The 16,438-nt window shown below is 37.6% G+C and overlaps 1 protein-coding gene across 3 annotated transcripts; it reads right to left on the reverse strand.

Moving 5' to 3' along the window:
• Window positions 1-166: 166 nt before the first annotated feature.
• LOC139658105 (tumor necrosis factor receptor superfamily member 14-like) lies at window positions 167-9,786 on the reverse strand. Of its 3 annotated transcripts, none has more exons than XM_071536159.1 (9): window positions 9,634-9,786; window positions 7,197-7,301; window positions 6,538-6,631; window positions 5,918-6,043; window positions 5,105-5,260; window positions 4,131-4,218; window positions 3,841-4,022; window positions 3,700-3,728; window positions 167-2,563 (listed from the first exon to the last, which is right to left on the reverse strand). In XM_071536159.1, the coding sequence occupies exons 2-9, from the start codon at window positions 7,200-7,202 to the stop codon at window positions 2,531-2,533; spliced, it is 714 nt and encodes a 237-aa protein (XP_071392260.1). In that variant the 5' UTR covers window positions 7,203-7,301; window positions 9,634-9,786; the 3' UTR covers window positions 167-2,530. The 3 variants fall into 3 exon arrangements, with proteins under 3 accessions (XP_071392260.1, XP_071392244.1, XP_071392252.1); XM_071536143.1 differs by having other exon boundaries at window positions 7,173-7,301; XM_071536151.1 differs by lacking the exon at window positions 9,634-9,786 and adding an exon at window positions 9,369-9,465 and having other exon boundaries at window positions 7,173-7,301.
• Between the last annotated feature and the right edge of the window lie 6,652 nt (window positions 9,787-16,438).

Here is a 16,438-nt window from a genome sequence, read left to right on the forward strand (position 1 = left end):
CATCATCTTCTTCTGCATGACGTTTATTGGCGGTTGGCAAACCAGCTTTGTCCATTACCGCCACCCACCGGACAGTCAACTATGTCAACTCCAGCTGTTTGGGTTTTTTTTAAAGCATTTTATTATTATTACACAAACATCATATACATACATGTATATCAAGGTAAAACAATACAAAAAGTAATAAAAATAACAAAATAATTACAAAGATCAGGGAGAGCAAAACTCGAATTTGCCAAAGGTAAACCAAATGAAATACTAAACTACAAAAAAAAGTTACTTTATGTTCGGTTTCTTCTTTATGAACATAAAATTGTCCACATAGATCAAGCAAGTTAAAAATAAAAAGTATCTTTTACTCAATGTCCTTATTTTCATAAGAAAAATGTCCTTTTTCTCTAGGCAAATCATAACTTCCGAAAAAAAAATACTCTGTATCCAACCAGAATTAATTCAAAGTTAACAACCGTATGAGTGTTACACATAGTTTAAAATCTCAAGAGGCCTAAAGGAACTGCGTCAAAGACAATGGCAAGTTTTTTTTAATCACCGTAATTCCAAACCTTTTGAGAAATACTGTGCAAGTAAAAAAAGTTAATTACTGATTTTGAAATGTCCAGTACTATTGCAGAGTAAACCCTGACAATCCCTCAGTTTTTGATAAGAACACAAGACCCTTTAGTGACAAACCCCTCAACAACCATGTGTTAAATCTCTTTCCAACATTATCAGTTAAAGGATTAAAATTTAGTTCCACCCTACCCGTTTGATTTTTGCACATTTTAATACCCAAGTATGATACATTATCTTTGAGGGATGCCATATTCTACCAATTCTTCAGGTGTATCCTTCAGAGCAAAAGTTCACACGTTAATATTTATAGTAGGTCTTGATACAGGGAATGCAGCAAGGCAATTACAGCATTTTAAACTTCATTTAAATCATGTAAAAAGATGGTTGTATCATCTACCAGCATTTTAATTATTTTCCCAATATTTGAATACCTTTGAACCAATCTTTTTTTAAATGACGTGCCATAGCTGAGTAACAGAAATACAAAGGGAGCCGGGTCTCCTTGCTTGATTCCTCCACCCACACAAAATCTTGGGAGTTGTGCCATTTGGTAATTTAATTAAACTATTACAGCCATTATTAAAGGTTTGAATTGCACTTTTGAAATGACTTCCAAAACAAAAACAAAAATCAACAAAATCATAAACATGTGCTCTACAGTGTCAAATGCTTTGTAATAGTCTACAAACAATATAGCTATTCTCATTGATGAATTAATTATAATCTTTTAAATCCCAAATTAAAGTGCTAACCCTAACTTGTCTTGCTCTTTCTTCTTTATTTTATGCCCTCCATAAAAACATGGTCCACTGTCCACAGGTAATAAGTTACTTCAACTGTTTCTTGTATACTAAAGTGATTATGTCCCCTCTTTTCTCTCTCAAATTCCTTCTACCACTTGAAAGTTACATTTTCCTTTCTCGTTTAGTCTTATTTATTTATACATCTATTTTTCAGTCAAGTATCAAATCATATACTATACTGCATCATATATACGACACATACAGTATATACACATCATATTCATACTTAATGTACATAATTTACTACATCATATACATACTATACATCATATACTAGACCATATACAATGTACACCATACGACACATAAACCTATGGGCAATTTAGAGTCTTCAATTCATGGCTGCATGTCTGTGGACTGTGGAAGGAAACCCACGCAAACAACATGCAAACATGCAGAACTTGCAAACTCCACACAGAATGGTCTTCATTTTCACATCTACTTCTTTCTTCAGTGCCTTTTTAAGCTACCACCTCTACTGTCTCGCTGCCCTCCACAAATACATGGGCTGGAACCCATAAGAATCCTACTGTACTCCCGGTTTGATCCAGTCAACATCCATCAGTGCAGAGGCTGAACTTAACTGAGACTGTAAAACATCTGCCTGAGTGGAACATCTGAGTGGGTTCCCCAAGCAGATTGGAGGATGAAGGATGCCCGTGCTATTCCTGTAACTCCACTGATCTTGGACAATTCATTGTAGATTTCATATCTGCCACTTGGAGGCTTTTATCTAAAATGCCTTAACGTGTTCACACTGCGAGGACTTGGTTGATGGGTCACTCTACTCTGACTGATCAGTGCAAGAGACTCAAATCCGCTCCAGCTGATGTCCACAAAAAGTTCAATCCAGCTTTTCTTGTCCACCATGCTTGTTGACCCTCCCACAATGGCTGAGTGTCCCTGGCTGCTCAGCTTTATAGGTGTTGCTTGCAGTGTGAATGCATGGTTATAGTACCACGACTTCATACATTTTCAGCATGTTTTCCCAGTGGCAGTCAAATCCATAACCCTGCCAGAGTTAGTGTGTTGCTCCATCCGTTCAGCAACATACCCCTTTTACTTTCATGGGTGAGATGGATTATCTTCCACCTCACTTCAGCTGGACTGAAAGGTTGCCAAACCAGGCTGAAATACTGCCGTGTAGAACACACTCAACTCCAGAATGGAAGATGAAGAAGCAACACCTAATGGGTGACATCAAAGTTTGTCTTCATTTTCCACTGGGTAAAAGAGAAAATTGTCTCCTCTTCAGAAAGGTTCTTTCTGAACCAACAATAGAGCAGCTGCAGAGGTGCCTAGACAGTGGAACCATATCACCAGTTTCCATAGTGAATGATGTCTTTGTTAGAGCAGCAATAAGCGAACTGACACCAGAAATGCTGATGGCATGTGACACTGATCCACAAATACACTGTCTGAACAGTGAACTCGAACCACACACCCCCCCACCTGTGCTCGTTTTTAGAACCAACCCTGCACGGGAAGTTGTACAGCTATGCATCTCAGCTGCAAACAATGTATTATGATCTGTGGTTAGTGCAGAACTACTTTCCTGCAGTGCCAATATCACATACTCCTCTAGTAACAATGAAAAAGCTGTTGCACCCAGCACTTATTGCAGTTCCCAAACATAAAGACACAATTTCTGCAAATCCAAAGCTTGGTGACTGATATTAAGGCATATACCACTGGAAATAGAATGTAGACACTGATGTTTTAGATCCAGTGACATTGACACAAGTTTTTGATTACAGGCTGGCTTTTGTCTCTGCAGCATTTCTGTACTGTAGACAAGCTGTACTACAAAGTCTATGGAATATGTGGTAGTCTTCTTGCAAGGTGCCCAAACTTCAGCTTGAAGCAGCTTTAATTTCTGTACACTGCAAAGAGAATGTGCCAGCATCCAACTTGTATTAGAACTGGAGTCTAGAGCACATTTACCATGTAGTGTCAAAAAGACACTGTTTAGATGTAGATGTTTTGAAGACACACTGCTTTCAATCTGGGGACAGAATTATATATACTATAAATAGAAACATCTGGCAATTCTAAAGACATCAGACTGTAGCTCAACTAGTCTTCAGTCAGTGCACCTTAACAGTGCAAATGAAAATATGCAATGTTGTCTTACCTGTTGCTGTTCAAACACAAGCCTCTGGTATTCCCACTTCATTCAGTGTTTCCTTGCAAGTGGAATATTAATCTCAATAAATGAGTGACATCATTTAATGACATACATGAACCAACCTTTGTTACCCAGGTACAGTACATGTAAGTGATTGCACTGGGTGTCAATTAGACACAAAAATGATAGACATACCTGCTCGGGAACCGTTGGTCTTTCTCTTCCTAACAATACCAAAGAAAAATATTGTCTTATGTGATGATTTGGCAGAAAGTATTATAATCTATCAATAACATGATTAAGTTTTAATTTTAAAACCCTAAATGCTAATCTTACCTGTGTTTTCTTTTGTTTTCTTCTTTCTCAAATATATATATGTTATTACAGCTATTACAATCAACAGAGGAAGCAACAATGCAACAAGGCCGATTTTCTCCACGTCTGAACTTTGTTCTCCACATTCAGAATCAGTTGAATGAGTTCCTGGTCTGATCTGCTGAAGCCTCATAGATTCACACCTAGAATAATGGAGGGAAAACCGTTACTGGAACATGTATCAAGCCATGAATTTATTGCAATGGTAAGAAACCAAATGTGATCATGACTGCTCTTGAAGTTGTTCTTACTTTGTGTGTGGTTGACAGGATGTAAATGTTCCATCTGAATATGTTTCACCAGTGCAGTCAATGCACACAGTGTCTGTGGTTGCTGTTCCTGTACAAATATACATACAGAGATATATTGCCACCAGTTAAGTGTGTAAGTATATATATATGTTCCAAAGTTTCTTTAATAATTTCTCAAGTGATAAAGATAATAAGACCTCAGTAAATTTCATTAGACCTGTCTAATTTTCTGTCAGTAGATCTAAAAAGCCTTTGCCTCAAGGTTTTGATTGTTCAGACACTTGCAAGTCAATGCAGTCAAAACATTTCTCAGTAAAATCCCATGCTCCGTCTTCCAGAAAGTTCCCTGTTTCACAAATGTTCAACTGAATGGTCTTTCAGTTGCAAAGCATTGAACTAGCACAGCTATTGCTGACAATTTATTTTTTCAATTTGTCGATAACTAAGCCACTAGGGCAGGTACTCCACTGAAAAGACTGTGTGTCATAATAAAGTACAAAAGTGTCTTAAAGGAATAGTTCGATATTTTGAACCCTGGGCCCAAATAACATGTTTTCCGTCATGATCCCTATTAGTAGAAACCATAACTTTGCTAGCTACCTGCTCCGCCCATCCGGTAACACCGGGCTGCCTCCTCCCACTCTACTGCAATAGAAGCTAGGTTGTGTGACAGGCCTACTGTCACTCAACATAGTGTATGCTAAAGTGTTAGCATGGAGCCTATTATCACTCAACATAGTGTATGCTAAAGTGTTAGCATGGAGCCTATTATCACTCAACATAGTGTATGCTAAAGTGTTAGCATGGAGCACCGGAGCTAACGATCTACCAGGAGCGCGTGGATGATTTTGGTGTCTATGTACTCATCACTTAATGGCGAAGTTGACCAATGGGACAATCTCCCAAAAACTTGGTATATTCTTTTAAAACCTAACCTATCTCTATAATATTGAAGTCAGTATGAAAAGACCAACCTGTTTGGCTGATATATTGACCAGGTTTACAGCTCCTGTGTGTCTGTGCTGCAGCACAGCCGTCCTCTTTAGGGTCAATACAGTAGTGTCCGTCAAGTGGTTCACAAACCACATTCGATGTAGTTGTACACAGCCTCTTCACCTTCAAACCAACACCTGTCACCACATTGAGCTGAGGTTACATGTGCGGTACAAAGCTTCTCTGCTGCAGAATCTACTAGAATGTAGCAACAAAACTTCAAAAAGTCCATCATCAGGCCAACATTCAAAAGGCCATACTTAATCTTTATAAAACCTTTAGAAATTCTGAAATAATATCCTATTACATTTCTGTCCCATACCACAAAATGACATAATCTATCTGCAGGGGGGTTGATAGGGTTGTTGATCAATACTAATGACTCAGTGATTACTTGGCCAGGTGCTGAGATTTCTGGATTTCAAGTTCTGGATTTTTTTTTTTAAAAACCCTCTACCCACTGTAATTTCAAGACCCTGCCAAAAAAGTAATTTTTCATTTCATTGTGACTGAAAAGGGATGGGTAGGGTGGGGTGTGGAAGGTGGGGCCTGTGCCAGAGACATGTGTATGAGGAGATAAGCTCTGCAGATGTGGCTGCCATTGCAACTGCTTGCCAGTAGATCAAATTAAGAAAAAAAAACTTCTTATACTCATTGGCCTGGCAGTTTGAGTTAGCCCAGTTTTGAAGTACATTTTAGTCTAGGAAAAGGCTTAATCTCTGTCTGTGAAACCCACCTGTGGGCCTATCTGTTAGCATTTCTAATAAGCTTTTGAAATTCCACTTGAAATCTACCTGCATCACAGTTTGCACATAGAAAGCATTGTGCACGTCCATTAAGCTTATCGAGGAAGGTTCCCGTAGAACAGGGCAAGCAGGAGGTGCTTTTGAAGTCTGTGCAGTGTTTATGAACTCGGTTTCCTGTTGAATAGAAAATCAAAATGTCATTTCACTCTTAAAGAACTTTATCCACAAGGATTCTTGGATTTGATAATCAGCACAGGTTTTCATTACAGCCAAACACTCCAAAAGGTGATTTCACTCATCAGCACACCTTCAACCAGGGAAAAGAAACTTATCAGTGAAATTGTCTGCTGTGGTGTTTGGTTGGAACAAAAACCTGCAGACCCTGAGCTCTCAATGGCAGATGGTTGGAGACGCCTCTTACATAAAAATGTATACTTCACTATGTTTGAGCATTTCTACTTTTTAGCTATACAGGAGTTCATGAGGAAGCCAGCAGGTGGTGTAGTGAGCACAGACACTGTTCTTCAACTGGATGACCAGGGATGGAAAGTACCCACCCTGCTGAAGTGTCCTTGATCACACTACCGAATTGAACCAAAAGAGGGTAATCTAAAGATTCAATACTCTGCCACAGTGAAATATCTGTTTAATGTTCAGTTGGGTCTTACCTGGGGGACACATAGGGCAGCATTGCTCTTTTATTCTGTACTCTGCACGATGACATATGAGGGCATCGCCGATGAAGACATTCATCAGAAATATCTATGAAGTGACAAAAGCATAGTCAGACTAGGTTTTCTCTCAAAAAAGCCTGATTCAAGTTAACATACTAACTAACATACTAACAGACGTTGAGAGAGAGAGAGAGAGAGAGAGAGAGAGAGAGAGAGAGAGAGAGCGAGAGAGAGAGAGAACATGTGTGACATGTGTGTAACCCTTGTTACCAGCAAACATTAATTCCTTCACATAGTTTACTGATCCTCACTCTGCGATGGAGGCTCTGGGTACGGGAGCTGAACACACAGCAACCCAGTTCCTCTGTCCAGGCGCACACGCACGCACACACACACACACACACACACACACACACACACACACACCCCTAGACTGATATTCATCTTGCTGCGTTGGTAATATTGTCTGTGAACATTCATGCCAATAAAGCACACTGAATTGAATTGAGAGAGAGTGTGAGACAGAGAGGGGGTGGGGGGTGGGGTGGAGAGGAGAGGAAGGGCGATGTGATTGCAGCAATTCTTGCCAAGATAAGCCTGCTGTGTTTTTCCATAACAAATGTTGTTACCATTAATAGTGAAATTCTTCTCACTGTCATTTCTTATGGGATGTTAAACAGTTTTCATGAAATCCAGACACCATCTCAGTGAGATCTGAGATTAGGAGAGACTTGAAATCCAAATCAAAAGGAGGATATCTGGAGAAAAACAAAAACAGAAAACACTTTGCAGTTCCACTGTGAGTAGCTTGCATCTGTCTTTCACTTTCACATAGCAACTTACAGTTTTTTCTGATTGCTTAGGCACTATCTTTGAAACTATAGGCTATGCTCTACACACTAGCCACAAAACCTTACACCAAACCAGCAAAAGATTATACATCTCTTGCAAAAGCAAACAATTCTTGCAAAACTCTTCAAACTCTTTTAAAAATTGTGTTTTTGCATCAATACAGTTCACACAAACCATCATTTGAATAAACACACGAAGCACCAACTACGCACTGATAGTATAAATGAAAAACACTTGTGGGTTTTGCTTTTTCTGTGTGCAGGGCAGAGCCGTTTGCAATAAAGTTTAGTCATACATGTAGTAAACACACATACACACAGGTATCCAAATGTGTAAAGTATGGATGTGTATTCCAAACATAACACACTATCAATACAAATAAGGGGAAAAAGTATTTTTTTTTTTCTCAAAATGTTCTACAGTAACACTCCTCAAACAACAAAAGCGCAGTAGAAGAAAACAAAAACATTTGTGCTCGAAACAGAACAGAGCAGAAAAAAATAGGCTATCTGGCCATAAGTTTACAGTGTTGCTAGAAGTGTGTAAATTGAAAACTGAGTGTAAAGCAGAGAACGTGCATTCAGTTTGACACACTTTGTAAATGCATTGGCTACAAGTGTTAATGGTTTTTTAGAGATAGTGCTTCAAGAATCACTGTTAGCATTCAGAAAAAACTGTAATACACCCTTACAAACCGAAGTATAATATATTGTAATATACTGTATTTTAGAGGGATGCAGTCACAATATAACAACAACACTATAAATCAAAATAGGAATATCACCCTGATACCACAGAAGATAAAAAAACAACATAATACCAATAAATAGGATAAGGTCACAGTAAACTCACTATTGAGGACCACAGACACACTATCATTCCTTATTCCTACATGTTCAGTTAAACTGAGTTGTAAGTACAACCACTTGGCCAAAGCCAACCCTACAATCTGTCCCTGAAGGTTAACACACAAATAGTTAAAAAAAAAAAAAAAAATTATTGAAGTGCTGCTTGGTGAATTATATCAAACTCTCAGCTTCGAGCAATATTGAGCAGAGTTTCTGAATCCTGTCCTCAAGCACCCCCTGTCCTGGAAGTTACCTATCTCCAACTCCATATACAACTCTACTCTTGCACACCTGATTCAATTAAGGTGTCATGAGAACGTGTGGCCCTTAATTGAATCAGGTGTGCAAGAGTAGAGTTGGATTTTGTTATAGAACTTGAATGGATAGAACGGTCTTTCCACTGTTTGCCATGGTAATTGGGCTAGCACAGCATAAACTGACTATTATGGAATTTTAAGGGTTGGTTGTTAACACAAGTCTATGCATTAAAGCTGTGTTAGCAAATTGTCAAAACTCAACTGAAAGCTAATGTTAGAGATGAGATTAACATAGCATTATCAAATAATGTCCATTAAAAAATTGGCTTTGAATCTTTTATTTTCAAGAATTTTCCAGTAATGTTACTTGTAATGTCCAGTAATGTCACATTTAATTCAGGTTTGTACTTTGGTTTTTACAAAATGACATGCAAGAACATTTTAGTGTGTTCTAGGTCAGGAAAAACTATTGAAAAAATAATCAGAAAACGGTTTTAATAAAAAATGTATAAAGTGACAACATTGTTTTCGATCTCTTCTGACATAGAAACAGTTTGTTTTCCAGATTTGTGAAACTTGTTATCTATTTGTGAAAACAGAGTAAAGGCTGAAATTCACAAATCTGGTAAAGGGTTTAAAACAATCTAAAGATTTAAAATCTAAACCTGTGATCTAAACCTTGTCTTTTGTGGTGTGTATAGAGAAAAAACAGTGAAATCCGCCTTTACTCTGTTTACACAAATAGACAAAACGTTTCACGAATCTGAAAAAGGGTTTAAAGACAGTCTTTAGGCTCTCACTAACAATTTAGCCCAGGTTGGACCAGTCTAGGTACAGGAGGTACCGCGGTCATGTATTCTCATCTTACCCCGCTCTCTCCTATGCAATATTCATTCCCGGACACTCCAATGTAGAAAGCTACTAAAGAAAAACGTTTTATTTCAATCCACAAGACCGTAGGCCTACTTATTGTTAAAGGAGTAAATTGTGAATAACGGAAGTTAGAACCATGAGACAACTTTAAGCTCCAGTGGAAAAACATAGGCAATCCACAAAAAAAAACAAAAAACCTTTCCATAGGCCTATTGTTCGCGTCCTCTGACTCAAACAATATGACACGCACATTTTCCTACCTCAGTGGCGACGAGAGCTTCTTCAGTTTCTCCATAACACAAATCACCAGACGGCAAATTCCAACCATGTAAGGTCAGGTGTTCTGCGGCGATAAAGCCTTCACTCGTTGCACCCGAGCATGTTCAACGGCACGATATGCTGGCTTTACCGTCTTCGAACATGAACCGCATCAACAGTAAGTACAGCATCAACCTGGTGACTTTGACATGACGACGAGCTACGAGTTACGAGTTACTTTCACTTTTGTCTTGACGCAGAGGCGTAGAGACTATCTTATGTTCTGCCCACAATCCACTTTATTACCTTACCCTGAGGCTACTTTATAACACTCTTACTCAGCTCTCAGAGTGTGAAACAAGTTCAAAATCATTCTGTTTTTCAATGTAAATTCTAATAGTACATTTGAAAAAGTGTTAAGTTACATAAAAGCAAATCAAATTTGCTTGTTGTAAACAATATATCTTACATCATACATTTTGCTACTTGTTCTCTCTTAATGGAGGATATTCCACTTGAGAAAACGTAAGTAGGAGGATTTAGGTCTCTAAAAATAGACAATATGAATAATTCTATTATTCTTCCACCACTATGCAAGTGAAAGTTTAAACCTCTGCTATTGTCCCACTCAAAACCATGAACACTGAACATGAAGTTATACAGTTACAATACCAATTTCATTACATCAGTCATTACTGAGTACCAGATATAAATAATATACACCCTCCCTCTGGATTTAGATAGAATAGAGATACAACTCACTCTTTTCTCAATGTGCTCATGGGCCTCAGACGAAGCTAGAAGATGAACTAGTTCCAGTTGTCAGATTAAAATAGCTGATGAACAAGGAAGGAAAAAGAAATAACCCAGTGGAAATCAACAACCATGACTTTGTGTAACTGGTAACTAGACACCTAAGCATTCTTTACCTTTTCCCCTTAGGACTGCATTTCCCACAAGGCTACAGAGTTTACATTGCATTCAAATTACAAGAGCAGACACCAGTCATGCCAATACAGTTACAGTGAGCTGTTATCACTTACACTTGGATTTGACACCTTGTGACAAAGTGGCTATGACCGCATCATTTGTCACTGTTTCACATTATTTCTTTCCCCGTAACTTAAGCCCATTACATCTCTACATAATGATATCATGTATGGAGTCGACCGGTAATTTCACGGTGTAATGCAAACCCATAACTATCCCGGGTCTGTTTGTGTTTAGCATTATAATTTGTTGACATTTCTACATTCCATATTTTCAGTTTAACACAACAGTCACAGCTATTTTGTTTACCTTTATTGTTGATTTAGTTACAGAAAGTTCAGAATTGTTTAGAAGGCTATATTTAAACAGTTGTTCTGACGCAGCTGCAAAGGAAGGTCAGGCAGTGCAGATGCCAGTGCACGTGTTGTTATTTTGATTTTATTTTAATTTATTTTAATGCACTGTAAATAAATGTCCACCTGTGGGACCTTCGAATCGCCTTCTGAGTCCGCCGCCTACAGTACTTCACTTAAGGCCCTCAGGCTACGGCTATCTCACACACCTCAACAATGTGATGACATACACAAGGAATTCTGAAAGCAGGCCAACAACCTCACTATGGCTGTACTGAAAATTGAAGACCTAGATATGGTTATCATATTGTGAATGTAGCCATGTTTTATATGCTGTGTTCAGAGGACTCACCTCAAACTGAAACATTAGAATGTAAATTGATAACCTGCAGTTCCTTTACAAGACAGTTTCAAAATGCCTTAATGTGTCACTGAGTTAATTCAGTGAAAATTCCAAATTACAATAAATTATTTGTGTACTTACTGTAAATGTATTGCATTTACCACCCATGATTCATAACAATACACATCCTTTATTTGATTTTAAGGGGGAAAAACATCATTCAACACATTATTTCTTTAAGTTAGCAGGTATTTATAACTCCCTCCACTTATTTAAGACATTTAGCATTTTAACAGGCTTTTAACAATGGCAGGAGGGGGCACAATGCACAAGTAAAAGTAACTTTCATGAATTGTTGCATTTTTTACTGACAGACTTAGACCATGTTGTGTACACCATTACTGATGAATACAAATCCAACAAAACAATACCACAATGATTTATGATGAAGAATTCATTTTATGGGACCAGTATGAGCTACTGTACATGTGCACTGTGCAAAGATTAACCATCTCTTCTAATCATCTAGTAAATTAAAAGACAGTGCTTAAATCCAAAACTGAATCAATGTACTCTTACACATTACAGCACAATCGATAAAGTCATGCACACAACAAGACCACAAACACACATAAAAGTTTGACTTATGTAAATGACTTTTTTATGTTGTAGCAAGATGTGTCACTTCTTCTGGGTGGGGGATGGGACGCTCTTCTGTTGCAGACACTCTTTGTGGTTTAGGTTGGTAAGACAGGTGTGTGTTTACACCAAAATCTTGCCTAGTGCCGCTTTAAAGCTAATGACATATTGAACTCTGTTTTTAGAGCAACAGGTTGAACCAGGAAGCTGTTCAGGAAGGTACAGTCTGAAATCTGATACGAGCAGACTTGGCTCATGACAAAGGGACTTTTCCCCAAGCTCTTGCTTTTGCTTTCAGTTCTACTCAGCTGCCTTGATGCAGGCTCATGTCAATAGAAATCTATGTTAAAACTACAGAGTACAAACTTTTCCACCCTGCCAAGAATAAAATTCTGGGGGAAACACTGAATAATTTGAATTTTTTGGCATGAAAAACGATGAAGATATTGAATATTGGCACAACATATCAGCAGCTTCACAAATATCAGTGTAACCCATATGAAACATAGGGCTACTAAAACTATATGTCATTTAGAGGTGTAGTTGCATGTTGTTCCCTAGGGGGGGCAATACACTCTGTGCATCTAAAACTGTCATTTAGAGGTGTAGTTGCATGTTGTTCCCTAGGGGGGGCAATACACTCTGTGCATCTAAAACTATGTCATTTAGAGGTGTAGTTGCATGTTGTTCCCTAGGGGGGGCAATACACTCTGTGCATCTAAAACTATGTCATTTAGAGGTGTAGTTGCATGTTGTTCCCTAGGGGGAGCAATACACTCTGTGCATCTAAAACTATGTCATTTAGAGGTGTAGTTGCATGTTGTTCCCTAGGGGGAGCAATACACTCTGTGCATCTAAAGTGGTAGAGAGCGCTCCGTGCGGTCTTCACGTCACTTTCTCGTGTCCAGGGGATAGTTTCTGGTGCGCACCAGATAGTTTTCCGTGCGCACCAGAAACTGAAAGATTTTTTTTTTTTTTGCCCATGTGCCCTTAGGGGCTCCGTACGGTCCAATAACCTGGAGCACTTTTTTATTTTGAGATTTGTTTGAGTGAGAGTGAGAGAAGGTCCTGTAACCTGGTGCAGTTTTGGAGAAAATGAAAGTTCAGCTCTTGATTTTAACAGAAAGAATATCCTACATTATTGTGCAATGCATGAAATGCACTTGACTAGCATTTATTTGTTTATAAAAAAAATCTGTGAGTGTAAAACATCTGATTATCTTAATTTTCCGAGGAGTATCCCCCCCCCCACCGAAGTATGGTTCCCCCAGTAAAACATGGCCATTTCCACCACTGCTTTTAGACAATATCTAACTGCTGAAGCACGATTCCACAAAAACAAAAGAATGAAAGGATGGAGGACTGATAAAGATCCCTGAAGTTTATGTGGTAACCGAAGAAGCATCTTGACAGACGACAATGAATTGAAACCCTGCACAGGTCACTTTTACACCATACACAGCACTTTGCTTTTATCAAGGTATTTTTATTCTGCTTTTATACACTTTTTAACTTGTACTCAGGGACTCGCATTCTATGTTGTCTTGTATTTTCTTTTTTTTGCACTTTGGTCCTGAGAGGAACAACATTTTGTTCTGCTGTATGTGCTGCATATATGGCAGAATAACAATAAACATGAACTTGAAAACCCCAAGATTCATTGTGAGTTTTAAGACAGCGTCAACTCTGTCAACTTCGGCTGTTTGTTTTTTTTAAAAGCATTTTTATTATTATTACACAAACATCATATACATACATGTATATCAAGCTAAAACAATACAAAAAGTAATAAAAATAATAAAACAATTACAAAGATCAGGGAGAGCAAAACTCGAATTTACCAAAGGTAAACAAATACTAAAAGCTTTGCATTTAAAGTGTCACTTTATGGACACTTTTCTATTTTGAGTTACTTTATGTTCGGTTTCTTCTTTATGAACATAAAATTGTCCACATAGATCAAACAAGTTCAAAATAAAAAGTATCTTTTACTTAATGTCCTTATTTTCATTAAAAAAAAAAATCCTTTTTCTCTAGGCAAATCATAAATTACACAAAAAATACTCAGTATCCAACCACACATAGTTTAAAATCTCAAGAGACCTAAGGGAACTGCGTCAAAGACAATGGCAATATGTTTTTTTTAATCACCGTAGTTCCAAACCTTTTGAGAAATTCTGTGCATCTAAATGGCCGTTTTCATGAAGTAATTAAATCACCACCAGAAAACTATTGTAACCCAACTGTACTGAGTCTTATTTCTAAATCTAATGTCTATTATTCCAAATGTAATGCCTATGGGGAGAAAAGTTGTGCTAACAAATAATTAACCAGGATAGAAGTGCTTGTTATCTTGTCTGTTTTACATTAAAATTACATTTAATTACATTTATTTATTTTTGGATCCATTTTACCTTGAATATTGTATTGGATGTTCCAAAATCAAGCATATTCAGACTGCCATGATTGTATGAGTTACATTAGATATCCCTTTTAAGTAACAGGGTTTATTTTTCCAAACAAAATTTAAAAGTTAATTACTGATTTTGAAATGTCCAGTACTATTGCAGAGTAAACCCTGACAATCCCTCAGTTTTTGATAAGAACACAAGACCCTTTAGTGACAAACCCCTCAACAACCATGTGTTAAATCTCTTTCCAACATTATCAATTAAAGGATTAAAATTTAGTTCCACCCTACCCGTTTGATTTTTGCATATTTTAATACCCAAGTATGATACTTTATCTTTGAGGGATGCCATATTCTACAAATTCTTCAGGTGTATCCTTCAGAGCAAAATTTCACGTGTTAATATTTATAGTAGGTCCTGATACAGGGAATGCAGCAAGGCAATTACAGCATTTTAAACTTCATTTAAATCATGTAAAAAGATGGTTGTATCATCTGCCAACATTTTAATTATTTTCCCAATATTTGAATACCTTTGAACCAATCTTTTTTTAAATGACGTGCCATAGCTGAGTAACAGAAATACAAAGGGAGCCGGGTCTCCTTGCTTGATTCCTCCACCCACACAGAATCTTGGGAGTTGTGCCATTTGGTAATTTAATTGAACTATTACAGCCATTATTAAAGGTTTGAATTGCACTTTTGAAATGACTTCCAAAACAAAAAAAATCTACAAAATCTAGAAGTTACTTCAACTGTTTCTTGTATACTAAAGTAATTATGTCCCCTCTTTTCTCTCTCAAATTCCTTCTACCACTTAAAAGTTACGTTTTCCTTTCTTGTTTAGTCTTATTTATTTATATAGCTCTTTATCACGGTCAAGTATCAAAATCATATACTATACTGCATCATATATACTACATATACACATCATATACATACTAAATGTACATCATTTACAACATCATATACATACTATACATCATATACTAGACCATATACAATATACACCATATGACACACAAACCTATGGGCAATTCAGAGTCTTCAATTCACCTGACCTGTGTGTCTGTGGACTGTGGAAGGAAACCCACGCAAACACGGGGAGAACATACATTCCAAAATGGCTTTGCAGAAGGAGTTGCAGGGTTATGACACAATATCCTGAGGTAACTGTTGGTACTGTTGGCACACAGTCTTTAATATTCCAAATTAAATGCCTATGGGGAGAAAAGTTGTGCTCATAAATAATTAACCGGGATAAAAGTGCTTGTATATGAATACTTGACTGGGATCTGACTTACAACAAAATTACATATAAAAATTCTATGCCACCAAGTCTTTCAAAAAGACATTTTGAATAATACACCATAATTTGTTATTTGGCTGGATGTAATCTTTGATCCATTTTACCATAGGTGTCATTTACACTGGGGACGCTGGGGACATGTCCCCACCACTTTTTGAAATGGCTGATTTTGTCCCCATCACTTTTTAAAAGCATCATTTGTTAAAAATGTTCTGAAAAATAGCTTGCACCAAGAAATCTTAACTAACAAATGAGAACGCTTTGAGAATTATTATTATTATTACAATTATTTGCACAATAAACCTTAAACCTGCATTCTTTCTAATGGCCAGCAGGGGGCGACTCCACTGGCTGCAAAAAGAAGTCCGATTGTATAGAAGTCTATGGGAAAATGACCCTACTTGATTTATTACCTCAGTAAACACTCCTAATGAGTTTATGGTCTCAATCGCTAGTTTCAAGTCTTCTTCAATACAGCATGATGTTCATTTTGTAAGTTATGGTCCCATTTAGAGTAAAATAGACGATAAAGCAGACTGTGCTTTGGGGCGTGATTGACAGGTCACCTGTCCAGTGATCGCCGATCACGGACCAATAGCAGGCGGCGCTGCGGCTCTGTGGGAAACCCCTCTCGCGCTAGCTGCTCCAAAAACTGTCAACATGGCGTCGCTCGTAATCCCCAAATTTTAGCTTCAAAACGGGACTCCACAAACCAATGGGTGACGTCACGGTGACTACGTCCATATATGTTTTTACAGTCTGT

Source organism: Centroberyx affinis, unplaced genomic scaffold (genome assembly GCF_046629955.1).
Source record: "Centroberyx affinis isolate AG114_WGS23_722 - 3 ecotype Tasmania unplaced genomic scaffold, CSIRO-AGI_Caff_v1 ptg000185l_1, whole genome shotgun sequence".
Lineage (NCBI taxonomy): Eukaryota > Metazoa > Chordata > Actinopteri > Beryciformes > Berycidae > Centroberyx > Centroberyx affinis.

Coding starts and splice junctions, on each gene's coding strand:
- LOC139658105 (XM_071536143.1), bottom strand. CDS start 7,202: ATGACAGTGAGAAGAATTTCACTATTAATG. Junction 6,632..7,172: donor GAAGAATTTCACTATTAATG/GTAACAACATTT, acceptor GTCACTTCATAG/ATATTTCTGATGAATGTCTT. Junction 4,219..5,104: donor TCAATATATCAGCCAAACAG/GTTGGTCTTTTC, acceptor ATATTTGTACAG/GAACAGCAACCACAGACACT.